The sequence below is a fragment of the Choristoneura fumiferana genome, chromosome Z, assembly GCF_025370935.1.
Source record: "Choristoneura fumiferana chromosome Z, NRCan_CFum_1, whole genome shotgun sequence".
Taxonomy (NCBI): domain Eukaryota; kingdom Metazoa; phylum Arthropoda; class Insecta; order Lepidoptera; family Tortricidae; genus Choristoneura; species Choristoneura fumiferana.
Window position 1 is genome coordinate 29,146,554 of NC_133472.1, and position 14,896 is coordinate 29,161,449.

A 14,896-nucleotide genomic window follows, 5' to 3' on the forward strand; every position below is an offset into this window, starting at 1 on the left:
TGAATGCTGAAAGTTATTTAACCGTTGGTTTGACGTCTAGTTTGACTCGTAACTTGATGCACAAGCAGCTGTAAAATAATTACAATACTAACTCGGTAATGTTTATATTTCAGTATTTTCATATTCAAAAAGCAAGAAACTTTATTCTGTCACAAGCTCCGAGATAATAAGACAAATTTTTAATCACTGTTTACATCCAGGCAACAACAGAAGCTGCCAAAAAGGTAGAAGAGGAGACAACGGAAGAGAGCACGAGTGGGGAGAAGAGCGAGACGGAGTCGGAAGTAGCAGCGGAGACGACGCCGGCGCCTCCGCTCCGTGGGCTCGACGCGCTATTCGCGCGGCGCCGCGCCGCCGGCGGCATCGGCGCGCGCCCGGCCCGCCCCGCGCGTGCCACCCTCCCCAAATAAACCAGCCTACCATAACATGCGCAATGATATCAACTCACAGCATAACTAACGTACAATGAAACGATATAGTCATTATTTATAAACTCGTCATTGAAGCAAAATAGAAGAAATGTCACTTGTTTGATGCATCTTTAGAAAGACGATAATATTCTGAGTGCGATGCTTAAGTATTTTTTGTGTTTAGCGTGACAACGAGAAAGGTAGAATTCGGCCTTGGTTTTATCACAAAGAAACATCTGATTCATTGTATGTTTGAAGAGGTTTTAATATGCTAGGTGAGATAGGATGTCATTACTTTTAGTCAATTTAATACCCAAATGGTAGTAATATTCTTGCATCAAATTACTACTTTCAGTTTCTCATGTGTAGCATAATTAGATTTTAATAATTCCTAGACATTCCATATTAGACTCTGTTAAGGATATAGTTCTTTTATTTCGAAGAAATGGACGAATTTAGATAAATCGATCTTCCATAACCCTATTTATACGTGTTATGTACATATTAGACATAAATATTGTTACGAGGGAGTCACAAGAACGCCGTTATTTAGGTACCTTAGACAGCGACAGGAAAACATCGAGTTTAGTGTAACAATTTTATCACATCATTATTTCTGTATACTTTCTTAATTCAAATACCTAACAGAAAATAACTAAGCTCCAGTTGAGTTTTTTGTTAATTAAGTAGGTACCTACGACGTTTTGTAAATTATCTTAAAAAGTAAGACTTGTAATATTTCGCTCAAAAAAGATATAGTAACTACCTACCTAGTTTGTTTCAAAAGTTGAATCTTTGCATCGACTTTATAATCAATTGGTTATAAAGTCAAGGAATCTTTGTATTGACCAACATTTAATACCTACTGAACGTGTGCATTTCATTCTGTCAAATACAGCCTAAATGTAAATAAGGACAGGTAAATATCAAGTTAAATTACTTAAAGTTAAATACTATCTTGATTCAAATAAATAAAAAAATCTTACCTACATATAAAAATTATACTCATTTAGTCTTTATTTATCGGTACTGTTAAGGTTTTAGTAACGAATTCGTTGATTAAATGAAATACCCAACATCCATCGACACGACATCGATGTGATTATATATGTCTGAAGCACTGATAGCTAGTGCCATCGTGATATGTTTTGTATATTTCGTAAGTGTGATAATAAACTTATAATAGAATACACATTTAGTTTTTTTTTTATTAATAACACAAACGCATATGGTGTAGCTATTTTAATTTTAATAGTGGTACTTTATGAACGAAAAAATATGTAGGTACCTAACTACTATGGTTCTACGAAAAATACATGTAAGTAAATGGGTGTTGTACTGATGAAAAATTATTCCTCTTGCTTCTACATGAAATTATTGCATCATTCATCGCATAACTACAGTACCTATATACTAATATTCACCAGTTAATGCATGAATACAATTATTTTCGAATTTAACGAGACATTAGCAACAATATGGTACTGATACAAATATTCGCTGCTTTAAGGGTCCCAGATCTTGGACAACCATAAATAATAATAATAATTTGACAAAAAAAATGCCATAATTAACTAAAGTAACGATGTTATCAGTACGTATGCGGCTTTTTTTCTATTACATTCCGCCGTCGGCGTCGATGTCATTGCATTTACCAATTAAATTAACTTCTAAAACATTTCATCAGTTATCGGCTTACTGGCTTTTTCCAATTACCTTATTTTATTAAAGTCACTTATTTATCAAGTTCACAGGCAGGTTTTATACCATATAGAATAGGTATCTCGGATGAAATCAATATGTAAACTATACTTAAAATTAAAATCAATCGTAACCCAGATCAACTTGGTAGGAATGTATGCGCAATAGTTACAACATCAGGGCGTGGACCATTAATTATTATGCACATAATTCATTGGTAGGGTCAGTTAAACACAATCCTTTCTTTTTCTTGTATCTACTTACTTACTGATAACGGATAAGCTAAATTATTATCATAGTGTGGTTGTGTTACCAAGGAGAGACATGGTATATGTAAATGGTATGGATGTAGTGTATCAAATTTACATTCCATTTCTGACAGATAAATTATGCTAAATTGTAAAAATGGCATATCTGAAGCATCTGTATTGAGAGCGTGTGAACCGGTTTCTGGGCGGCGCGGCCAGCCGGCCCATCCGACGGTGTGCGATGTAGGTACGGAGTTTTTGTGTCTGAATTGTGGGTTGTTGCGAAATTGTGTTAGTACAATATGTAAATTAGAGTAAGCATCAATATTGTTATTTATAACTATTGCGGAATGCAGCATCGATACAAACCGTGATGCGGTTTAACGAAGAGATAAATGATTAATTGTATTTTTTCTTATATTAATTAATAAATAATTAAATAAAAGTTCCAAAATAGGTATTTAAGCTCCTCAACTTGGGTTGCAGTAATGTATACATATAAAATGCTTTGTCCTGAATGACTGACTGACGGATCAACGCACAGCCTAAGCCGCTTATCGTTGAGACCTGAAACTTGGAGGGTGTGTTCTTTGTATGACGTAGACATCCAATAAAAAAGGATTTTCCGAAATTCTACTCCTAAGGGGGTGAAAAAGGGGGACAAAGTTTGTATGGGACAGCGTGATTTCTTGGTCCAATCTACTTCAATAAACATTCTTCAACGGAATTGATGGAAGACGTGTTTCGTATTTTATTGAAATTCAGCCCCTAAAGGAGTTAAAAAGGGGCAGAAAATTATTTTGGGGTTGATTTGCTTCGAATTTGATATCAATACTCCTTAGTGATTTTGATTTAAATTACATTTTATTTTACCATATCTAATATGTTTGAAAACTCAATCCGATTTTGTTCAAAAAAGGTTAAACTCGCACATAAAAGCTTAGTGCAATGCAAATAAAAGTCTTGAAAGTCACCGTACTATATTAGTACCAGAGCGTAGCCGTGTTTGCATGGAAAAGCGGCCCTTTCACCAAACGTTCACTGTAAATTTTTTAATAAGAGCCCTCATGAGAAGTATTATTTCCTGTAAGTTTCAGCTTCCTATCTTTGTTATTTTCTGAGATATGTTTTTTTTTTACTTTTCAAAAAAAAGTTTTTTTTCCTTATTAGCTAATGCGAGCTACGTAATCTTTTAGTACAGTAATTTATGTATTCCAAAAAATAACCTGGATAAATGTAGTAAATAAAACTTCAGTTTTTTTTCTTTCTTTCTAGAAGAGCGACACCAACAGTTTTGAGAAAATTTAAAAAAAATCATATCGCAGAAAATAACAAAGATAGGAAGCTGAAACTTACAGGAAATAATACTTGTAATGAGGGCTCTTATTAAAAAAAATACAGTGAACGTTTGGTGAAAGGGCCGCTTTTCCATACAAACACGGCTACGCTCTTTGAAGGTTTCTAAGCTTTAGAGAGTTCATTAAATACACTTTTAGAATACGGCCTCATAGCGACGTAGAGTTGGAAATCTAAACTAATAAAACTACTTAGGGACCGGAGATTTAGCAAACTGACATAAATCTGATAATAAGCCAATCATTTGGCAGTGACATCCTGCTCATCCTGGCCAGAATATCGCCTCCGTAGAAGGGAACTCCTGAAAAGTTAAAGGCACACACAAAAAAACTATATACACAATTATTTAATTTCAATTACGTTTATGTCATATGTTTAATGATTGAATGCCGAAGAAATATTACAATGGAAAGCGTAAAATAAGGTCATAACACCGACGATAAGAAGGCGTCCCCGGGTCGACAAGATGTTTGTTGCTCTACGATGAATTGCATCACATCATACATAGAAGTACCTAACATCGGCAATACACTGCGTATTTGGGGTTCCCCTTGTTTACGCATATTTTTTGTCATAATTCTATTTTGCATAATCTGGTTACGCATAATAGTATTTATGCTAAATCTGTTTTCGCATAACAGTTTACGCATAATTTGTGAATTCCGAATATTGTTTAGGCAGAAAATTACTTACGCATACTTAATGTAACTTTGAATATTGTTACCATTTTATGTCTGGAAAGCAAATATTCATATGAATTTAACGACTCTGAGGCGAAGTCGACGGGGCTCCGCGCGGAGCTCCTATTCCGCCTGATTAAGACGCTTCGCGCCTTGACAAAATACTAACCCCCCGTCCCCCCTTAACTGTTTCGCCTATCCAAGATTCATTTTTTTTTCAAAAACTTTCGTAGGATTGTTTGTTTTTTACATGCGGGGGGCCTCGCCCGCCCGTCCTCTTTCTCTATGCCCGTGCCTCGTTTTCTGGTGTCTGTTCGTTCCATTACAAATACAATTCTACCTTAATAACCTATTTTTCTAGTCATCAATAGTAATTAGGTAATTTATTTTCGGACATAGATTTGGACAGGATTTCTGCCTATCAAAATTCGGCTAAATTACATTTAAGCTAAACAAAATTTTGCATAGTAAAATTCGGCCATGTTAATATTATGCTATAATAAATTCGGGTAAACTTTTATTCGGCTTATACTGAATTATGCCGAACTAAATCTCGGCAAGTCTAAGATTCGGCGTAAAGAAATCATGCGAAACCTGTTATGCGTAATCAGATTCGGACATTAAAAAGTATGCCAAATAGATGTCACCCCGTATTTGGTCTTCAAGTTACGGACATCGCATCTCCGCGAATAACCTTATGCGATGTGTGTTAGCTTTGAATTCAACTACAAAATTTGCTTCCAAAGCTTCGTGTGCAAATTGATTGATATCAAGTTGATTGATAGCAACTGTAATAGTTATTTGTTATGCAAGGCTGGAAAGTAACTGTTTGGCATGAGTGCTTAAGTACCTAGGTATATTGAAAGCCGAGCAAGAGAAGGATTCTAGGATTTTAAAGAATTAACCATAGCGGTCCCCCGACACCTACGACGCTTAGATAAAAAAAGATTACTAGGAACTTACCTATACGAAATTAACTTAGGCTAATTTTGCGGGAAATCAGCATAGTCCCCGCGGGATAGAGATAAACGAGTTCTTCGCAGATGAAGTCGCGGGCAACAGCTAGATAGTGCATAATTATTTTTTACTTTTTAGGTGTCTTTTTTTGCGGCGTTTTTTGTCGGCTTTTATTTCAGGCGTTTTTTTGTGTGTCGGGGGTTTTTTTTATTTTTAATTCAAGTTTTTTTTATCTCATGTTTTGTAAACTGGTATATTACTTTTTTTAAAGTGTACTAGTAGGTGTGTGTAGGTGTGGTGTATGGGGTTATAGCACGCAGCACGGATTGCTGAGGACCTGGGTTAGATTCCCAGCACTGGTCTCTTTTTCTGGTTTTTCTGTGCATCCATGTCTTGTATTTTCTTTTTTTTTCTGTTTTGTATTTTCGTTTCGATGTGCTAGTGTATTGAATATCCTGGCTGCAGCATCAGCTCATCGTGTTGCCACCATTGCATTGTATGTAGAATCAAGTAGTGATCAAAACGAATCCAAACACGACATATGTGCTATTATTTTTTATAGAGCGTACTAGTGTGCTGGATATCCTGGCTGCAGCATCAGCTCATCCTGTTATCACCATTGCATTGTATGTAGAATCAAATATTGATCGAAACGAATCCAAACACGATATATCTGCTATGGTTTTATCAAGAGTGTACCTCTAGTGTTCTGGACATCCTGGTTGCAGCATCAGGCCGAGAATTCCATAATCTTGCATAGTTATATAGCACACATGGGTGTTTCAAATTTTAGGTTCCAAATATGTTTAAAAGTATAGTAAATAACGTAAAGTTATTTATTAAGTTTTATTATAAAGCTCGGATTATATGGCTGTGATTGGACCACATTGGACCACAAAAAGGTTATACATTAATTAATTAAGACATTAAGGTGCTTAATTTGTACCTACTTTAATAGAAATATATATTATGTATTTTTGTAATACAGAAACATAATTGGAATACATAAGGTGCTGTACCTACCTCAAGTTTTTATATAATAATAACTAAAGAAGAAGACTTCGTTTTATGTTAAAAATGCTTTTTTAAATGTTGATTAAAACTATCTAAATAATGTTCATTCACTGGGTTTTACTGTGTTCATTCATTAACTTTTTCGTTCATTTACTAGGTTTTTGGGTACTTTTTTAAAAATTCTTCCATAACTCAAAAACTATACACGTAACAAAAAATCGCAGAAATTAAATTCTTGTTTATTAAATAACGATTGATTAAATTACATAAAGCCATTACAATTATTAATAAGTACAGAGTAGTGATTTTTCAAAGTAGAAAAGTTTCTTAAGTGTTCATTCACTGGAGGGTTTACCCTATCCTTGAACTATTCTAGATAAAATTAAAATCTGGATATTTCTGGATATATGCTGTTTTTGGCAGTTAATATCTTTGACTTTTGAATGATAAACATTGATAGCAACAATCACTGACATAGCGTAATTCAATTGCACACGATCGTTATAAAAGTGGTCTGACAACAACACAATAATAAGTCTGATGATAAAAACTAAACCACCAACTTAATAATACGGTTGCTTCAGCCGTGTACTTGCCGAATTTCCATGAGTGTAAGAGTGTAATTCGGTTGGCTTTGGAAGCGTTTAATGTAGTTAACGAGAGAGCCGTCGGCAAAGAGTTATGGATTGTAGTATCCTGCGCCGGCGACGATGGCGTCAGTCACTGCCGAGCCGCCCGCCGGGTTCCATCACGATCATCAAATTATTCAACTCCATAACACTGGTATGTACTTGTATGAATAATTTCGCGATTCTAAATCAAAGTCCTTCGTCAAAGTATTTTGTAAGCCTCTTTGTTCTGCCATACGGCTTTTAAGTTACGTACCTACTTATAATGTTATCAGAATAACATTGTGAATTTACATTGCAGTTTGCGAATTTAATTGTGCATGTAAGTTAAATACTACTTATTGTAGTGCGTAATAGTATTACACTGTTTAATAAAGGGTTTAGTTACTTACCATTTGTGAGTTATGTACCTATTAATTCATAGTGAGTCAAGATTAACGAGTAGGTAGGTACTCATTGGACGTTTAACCTTTCTACGAGACAAACTTGACCCTGTTTTTTAATGAATCAGTGGCTGCAAAAGACCGTCAGATATTGTCTAAGTCTACATTATCGATAGAGAATTATGTAAGTAAATGCTGTTGCACTTTATTTGTGGGTAACAAATAATAGTACATTAGTAGGTGTCGTCAGTAATTACATATCTAGATAGATACAAATCTAACCAAATGACATTGATCCTAGGTAAGAATGGGCTTAGAAATCAAATCGGTCCTGGTTGTCGACGGAGTCGGAGCCAACTGTCAGGAAATCCTGAACTCCCACGGCATCAAAGTGGTCACAAAAGCAAAAATAACCAAACAGGAACTCCTTGAAGAAATCCCTGTAAGTATTCGATAAAACAAATACTTAGTATAAGGATGGCTAAATATGGAGCAACTTTAGTTTAGTCTGGTACCTGCATGAACATTATTTCTAGTAGGCATCAGCTTAATTTAATAAATGGAAGTAAAAAGATGTATCGTACTTTGCTGACCATGCAGGGGACCAAATTTGAAATAACGTCTATAAAAAATCCATTCGAAAATGGTAAAAAATTGTGCTACTGTAAGTAATAGAAAATTACAGCTCTATATCCCAAATTTAGTGACTAGTCAAAATTTTTAATGTCATTTATTTTCTATGTTATTTTCACTGATTTCAAAAAATAATCTCCAGGAGTTATTGCGGATTGAAGAGTAAGGATTTTTTAATGCACAGTTATTTCATGATTAATGAATAATTTGATATTTTTTCATTGTGTCGCAAATTTATTTGTATACCTACATATTTATAAATCACAATACAATAATAACTCTTTATTGCACACCAATACAGTAAACAGTATAGAAAACACAAGTATATAACTACATAGAGATTTTCTAAGGTAAGCAATAGGCGGCCTTATCGCTTCAGAACGAACCTAGGAAGACTAATCTTATCTCCACGATGCATAAGATATCCCAAAAAGAAACCGGTTATGGGAGGTACAAAACGGTCATTAACACTTGGCTCCTTCGTGGTCTGTAGGGCTACTACGAAATTCGAAAATCGAAGTTCACATCGTACCGTCCCGCTGATGCTAATATTATTTCACACGAGAGTGAGAAGGACGGTACGATACGAACTTCGATTTTCGAATTTCGTAGTAGCTCTACTAACGTTTCTGATGCTCGCGATCGACTGTCATTTGATTGTGATCACGAGCGCCAGAAACGTTAGGCAATACGGCCTCAGCAGGGCTACTATAAAACTCGAAACTCGAAGTTCGTGTCGTGCGGTTTCTCTGACACTTATGCTATTCAATACGAGAGTGAGACAGACGGTACGATACGAACTTCGAGTTTCGTAGTAGCCCTGCTGGTGTGTGGTACCTACGAGTGTGACGTCAGAGAAAAAGATGCGAGTGCCTAAAAACTTTCTTACCGACTTGAAAAGGTCTGAAAATGTAATCCTAAATTAAATACCACTAATTATACAAATTCGAAAGTTTATAAGTCTGTTTGTTTGTTTGTTACCTCATTTCATTACCAACGTCTAAATACCGCTGAACTGATTTAGATAAAATTCGGTGTACAGATAGTTTGAATTCCGGAAAATAGCACACTTCCCGCGGGATAGCGATAACCTCCTGGGGCCCAAGTTAATTTTTTGTTTTATGAACATGTAACTTTCTGTCACTTGTGAGAGAGTTCAATGTCGAATTAAATTACCGCTAAGTCCTAAAAAGGACTATGGGCGGTAGGAGGGGAGGATAAACGAATTCTCCGCGGACGGAGTCGCGAGCAACAGGCTAGGTAAGGCTAGGTTATAAAATTAGGTGGAGCTGATGATGATACTTACTTTAATTAATGTTTATTGTGAAACTGAGTTTTAACTTACTTGACCTCTTTTCTTTTGACTTATTATAGAAATATGAAGGATTGGTGGTTCGGTCAGCGTCACAGGTCACAAAAGAAGTTCTACATGCGGGGAAAAGGTTGAAGGTAGTGGGCCGCGCCGGCGCCGGCGTCGACAACATCGACGTCGCCGCTGCTGGCAGCAAGGGCATCGGCGTCATCAAGTAAGAGTAATCATTAACCTTGTCTTCTCATACCCAACCACCAACCAACTAAACCAAAACCGATAATTCTTAAAAGTGGCTCCGAAGCCGTAACGTTTCGTGTGCTCTGCCTACCCCATTTGGGAATACATACAGGCGTGATGTTTGTTCTTTTTGTTGTTGTCTCATACCAACATTAAAGAAAATGTTAAAACTTTGATATCTAGATCAAGCTATACCTACACCTATACACCTTAACTTGGAAGATTCCGTACACAATACGAAATCCTTAGAAAAATATTACTTGATTTTTTTCGTAATGGCTACGGAACCCTATCTTGGGCGTGTCCGACATGCTCTTAGCCGGTTTTTTTTTTCGTCATTTGGCAGAACAAGTAATTTAACTAATGACTCCACACTGTAACATTTTGCATAAGAGGGAAGCTCCTAACGCGAGAAAATATGCGGAACCTTTCGTAGTGCAAACCCCAAATCCCCCTTTGGCCAGGTCTTTAAAATTCAATTCTTCTTTTAAAAGAATTGACCAATCCAGGGACTTGGGCTACTCTTTTATAAGTACTATACATTGACATTGAGGTGTTTCCAGCGCGCCAGGAGCCAATGCGATGAGCGCGTGCGAACTGACCTGCGGACTGATGTTGGCACTGGCAAGGCACGTGGTACCAGCGGCGGCGGCGCTGCGCGCAGGTCGCTGGGAGCGCACACAGCACACCGGCACCGAGCTCGCCGGCAGAACCCTCGCTATACTCGGCCTCGGCAGAGTCGGCAGGGAGGTTGCCATCCGAATGCATGCGTTCGGAATGACCGTGAGTAATTATGTCCTAGTACTTAGTCCGAAGTAGTATAAAGCGCTCAAAGTCAAAGTAAAAATATATTTATTCAATTTAGGTAAGCACTTATGAATGTCAAAAAAATCGACCACAGGTTTGGAAAAAACTCTGTTGAGAAGAATTCGGCAAAAAGTCAACGATGTAGTGGAGAGGATCGTTCGTACGGGTTCAAGTCAAGCCCGAGTTCGCGCTCTGAGTTTTGGATAATTCGTGTGTGTCATTACCATTACATTTTAAATTTATCACGAGCTATAAAAGTGAAGGAAAACATCGTGCAGCTGCAGGACGTAGCTTTATATGTAGGTCTAGGTGATGATGTTATTTTGATCCTGAATACAAACCATCTTTGCCATGTTTTCATTGCCACTCAGGATAGATACTCGTATACTTGGCAGCATCTTAATTTTTGCACGTCTATGTTGAATAAAATACCAATACTAAGCTAAGTCGTTTCTGATAGTCATGGGGGTGAAGGCCACCATAAGGCAAAAGAAGAGGTCCCGTGCTGAAGTAGGTGCACCTGAAATAAAATAAAACGCTTTGGCCAATGATTTGATATTCTCCCAGCATTTGTGCCGGAAGATTTGAAAACTTATAGTGTTGGCTGTGGTTTCTGAAATTATCTACCTATGTTATGGCTCGGTGGCTATTTGATAAAGGATATTACTTAATATCATAAAAACTTTGTCCAAACAGATCGTGGGATTCGACCCATTCGTGTCAGCGGAGCAATGTCATCAGTTCCATGCCACTAAAATGGAGCTTGAGCAAATCTGGCCCGTGGCAGACTACATCACACTCCACACACCCCTCATCGAATCTACGAGAAGTAATCATTTTGTTTTTATTTGAGTAACTAACGGTGCGTTAATATTATTTAGTCTGATTTCAGTTTCCTATTTTGCTTTTTATTAATCACTGTAATGCAGGATTTTAACAAAATATGATTTTCATGAGGGTTTGTTTAATGGACTATTATAGTTAAGGGACCATTTGTAGGTATAACATGTATAAATTGGCGTGCAATGACTGCAAGTAGATGTAGGAATGTCATGTTGTCTCTATGTAGGTATACATGCAGTCACTGCACCTACTCCACCAATATTTTTGTACCTTTACGAAATAGACAGATACTATGTCGGCCGACATAGTATCTGTCTATTTTGCCATTGCCTGAGCGCATTTGCCCAGTTTCAAAGGTTATCTTATCATCAAAGTTACTAAGGGTCTTTTATCTGTTGTGTTACTGTCTGTGTTAAATGAACCGATATCAAAAACATGTCTAGGCATGAGTAGAGCTCGTTGATAATGATTAGTTAATTACTTATTTACTTATTGTTATAGATAATCATGTGAAATTTTCCATTTTACCAAATAAGCATAACAACGATATTATGAATCCATATTGATAGCTTTGTACTAACTATGATGTTAGTGCCAGTTCGGTGTCCACCTATACTTTAAATGCGAAAATTTATACGCTAAAGCGGCTGGACTATTTTGTATGAAATTTGTTTTTTTATAGTTAACGGATAGGTATCTAAAATAATACATACATTACCTTTTAACTCCATATTCCCACAGGAAAGGGATAAAATTACAAATTTGAACCGGAAGAAAATTATTGGGAAATCCTAGAATTTCAATTTCACTAGGTACTAAGTTTTATTGAATTAAGTGTGCGAAACAGCAGGTAAAGGCTAGTATAATATGGTTACATTTAAATTCCCCTGAGTATTAATTTTTTTTCTTTCACTTTACACTTGTTATAAAATGGGCTGGCAAACGAAAAAAAATAGTCTTTGATTGTAAGTGAGTTCAACCTCCTATGGACACCCGCAACACAAGTGACTTGCACTTTCCTTCCTAGAGGGCTAAAATAGAATAGCTCTTGTTTCGTTTTTTTTTTGTAAATGGTATTTTACTGTCCACGTACCTAAGAGGTTTGGCGGCAGGACAGCGATGTTGTCTATTTTTGATAACCCGGAGAACAAACTTTCAGTGACTCTTTTTTTTTTTCAGACTTTATCAACGCGGACGTGTTGAAGAAATGCAAAAAAGGCATTAAAATAGTAAACGTCGGTCGCGGCGGTCTCATAAACGAGCAAGATTTGCTCGACGCTCTAAATGCTGGACAGGTAAGCGCCTACTTAATATTTATCATCATCATCATATCAGCCGAAAGACGTCCACTGCTGGACATAGGCCTCCCCCAAGGTTCTCCACTCAGACTGGTCTTGTGCTTTCCGCATCCACCGCGATCCCGCGATCTTGACCAGTTCGTCACTCCATCTTGTTGGAGGCCTACCGCCAGCTCGTCTCCCGGTCCGCGGACGCCGTTCGAAAACCTTCTGACCTCATCGGCCACCAGTCCAACCGATATGTAGCTATTGATGTTTTTTACGTCATTCCTTTTCCTAATATTCCGTAAAGTTTTTTCAGATAAAAATTGTCTTCCACGCATATTCCCTATTGCAGATGAATTTCAATTTGTCGCGACATTTATTCGATTGCCCTTGCCAAGTAGAGCATGTTAATTTATCAAACTACTTCTTCTATAAGTAATTACCTCATCATAAAATAACACTTGCAGGTGGGCGCAGCAGCGTTAGATGTGTTTGAACAGGAGCCTCCCACGGATCCTCTGACTCTTGAAATTATTCAGCACCCAGCAGTAATTGCTACTCCGCATTTAGGTTAGTAAACTAAAACTTAGACTTTTAATTGCTTCCATAATAAGTAAACCTACACTTTATACATACGAGTATAACCATACGGAAACATAATATTGTTAACAAAAAAGTAAAACCGACTCCAAAATAATAACAAAAGAACAAATAACGGAACCGACTACAAAAGCCTTGAAAATATTTTTCTAAGTAGGTACCTAGTTGACTCAGCACGAGTGGAACAATAGTCGTCTACTTACCTCTCCTAGATACGAGTAGGTACTATGGGATTGAGACAGTTAATCTGGCGGCGCACAAGTTAGTTTGACGTGTCCAGTTGTAATTTTTTTTTTCAGGTAGCGTGAATACCTTAACGGCAGAACTGTGACTTTATTTAGAAGAAAAAATGCCTTGTTTCTGGGATATATTGGGATGCTGGCTCTTCGCCGGAAATATGTTTCGCAAATGATTAATTTCTGAACTGTTTCATAAGGACGACTAATTTATTCTGATATTTAACTATTTAGGTTTGGAAATATTTCAGGACTATCCCATACTTTTATATTAATCCTGATTTCTTTATATTTAAAAAAAAGTTTCGTCCATATGAAACAGTTGTGTACCTAAATGAATAATTTGGAAAAAGGCTTCATAATTCATTGATGGCGAAAAATTATAGATATACGTTACGTTATTCACCGAATTTATTTGTTTTGCGCAGGCGCGTCGACCAAGGAGGCCCAGGTTCGCGTAGGCCAGGAGATAGCAGAGCAGTTTGTGAACCTGGTCAAACCCGGCACCTACCCCACTCCCCTTGCCGAGGTCACTCGTGTTCTCAACAAGTGAATCGTATAAAGACTGTATAGGTACACGATAACATCGGGGCTTGCATGATCTGGTGTACATCTTTGTAATGTATGCAAATTTTCAAGCTGCATTTTTTTTGTAACAGTCTGTGGTTATGAAACTACATAATAAAAACACAATTATAATTTATAATAATATGTTAGGGCGTCTGTGAGTTTTAGCTTCATGTATTCCACTGTGGCTAAATTGCTTGGTACCTACAGCGTTTTTTATTCGTTTCCAACCTCAATGCCACAATTGTATTTATATTTTCACAAGCTCTTTTACGCTCATTATGATTATCATCTTTCCAAAAAATAACATGATTTAACTGTTTTCTACTTGGGGGAGTCGGGAAAACTCTAATCCAAGCACCAAAAGTAGTTTCTATATGAGAGGCATTATTCTGTCAAAAAGGCAAAAACACTTCCAAGCTACCTTAATCTGAACTAAATTTGAAAAATGTTAGCTATTGTCAAAAGACAATGTAATAATAAAATAAGCTCTAAAGTGGATTGGATTGTGTGTGTGTGTGTGTGTGTGTGTGTGTATTTGTGTGTGTATATATATTACATAAAACCTAGTAAAGACCTTCAGAAGATGTTGTACAAAATAATTTAGGCACAGTGAAATATAAAAAGCTGAAACCCACAAACGCCCTAACTTTTTATTATGATTATGTTTTTATTATGTAGTTTCATAGCCACTAATTACTTTTAAAAAGTGCTGCTTGCATACAATTCATAGCAAAGTAACATCAGATCGTTCATGACCAGATTTTATCGTGTACAGTCGTACTGAATAGTTCATTCTACTATTAAATATTATTATATCCCTAGTATGTATTACTCAATCAAACATTCAATAAAAACGTGTGCCTCATATTTGCTCAGTTTTTGTTCTAAAATTATAAAAGACAGCTGATTGAGCTTAAATGTACCTAATGATAAGCCGTTACAGGGTATTTTTGGTCAACTTTAACTAACTGACATGTTAATGTCCGATTGTCGAACT

General features: G+C 36.6%; 2 protein-coding genes across 3 annotated transcripts in view; both read left to right on the top strand.

The window, feature by feature from the left end:
- The window catches only part of LOC141433661 (uncharacterized), a 34,185-nt gene extending 32,585 nt beyond the window's left edge, over window positions 1-1,600 (top strand). For both annotated transcript variants that reach the window (XM_074095767.1, XM_074095769.1), the window contains exon 11: window positions 201-1,600. In XM_074095767.1, coding sequence (XP_073951868.1) covers window positions 201-410 — 210 coding nt within the window. In that variant the 3' untranslated portion in view covers window positions 411-1,600. The remainder of the gene's footprint in view (window positions 1-200) is intronic.
- Window positions 1,601-7,041: 5,441 nt separating this feature from the next.
- Window positions 7,042-14,766, top strand: LOC141433686 (D-3-phosphoglycerate dehydrogenase). The gene is made up of 8 exons (XM_074095787.1): window positions 7,042-7,149; window positions 7,680-7,820; window positions 9,386-9,537; window positions 10,124-10,343; window positions 11,064-11,196; window positions 12,390-12,505; window positions 12,961-13,063; window positions 13,758-14,766. Exons 1-8 carry the CDS (start codon window positions 7,048-7,050, stop codon window positions 13,880-13,882), a joined length of 1,092 nt encoding a protein of 363 aa, XP_073951888.1. The 5' UTR covers window positions 7,042-7,047; the 3' UTR covers window positions 13,883-14,766.
- The last annotated feature ends 130 nt before the right edge of the window (window positions 14,767-14,896 follow it).

Bases quoted from the DNA above. Each gene is read 5' to 3' on its own strand.
- LOC141433686 (XM_074095787.1), top strand. From the start codon at position 7,048: ATGGATTGTAGTATCCTGCGCCGGCGACGATGGCGTCAGTCACTGCCG. The intron at 7,150-7,679 runs GTATGTACTTGT...CATTGATCCTAG, and splicing joins TATTCAACTCCATAACACTG to GTAAGAATGGGCTTAGAAAT. The intron at 12,506-12,960 runs GTAAGCGCCTAC...TAACACTTGCAG, and splicing joins ACGCTCTAAATGCTGGACAG to GTGGGCGCAGCAGCGTTAGA.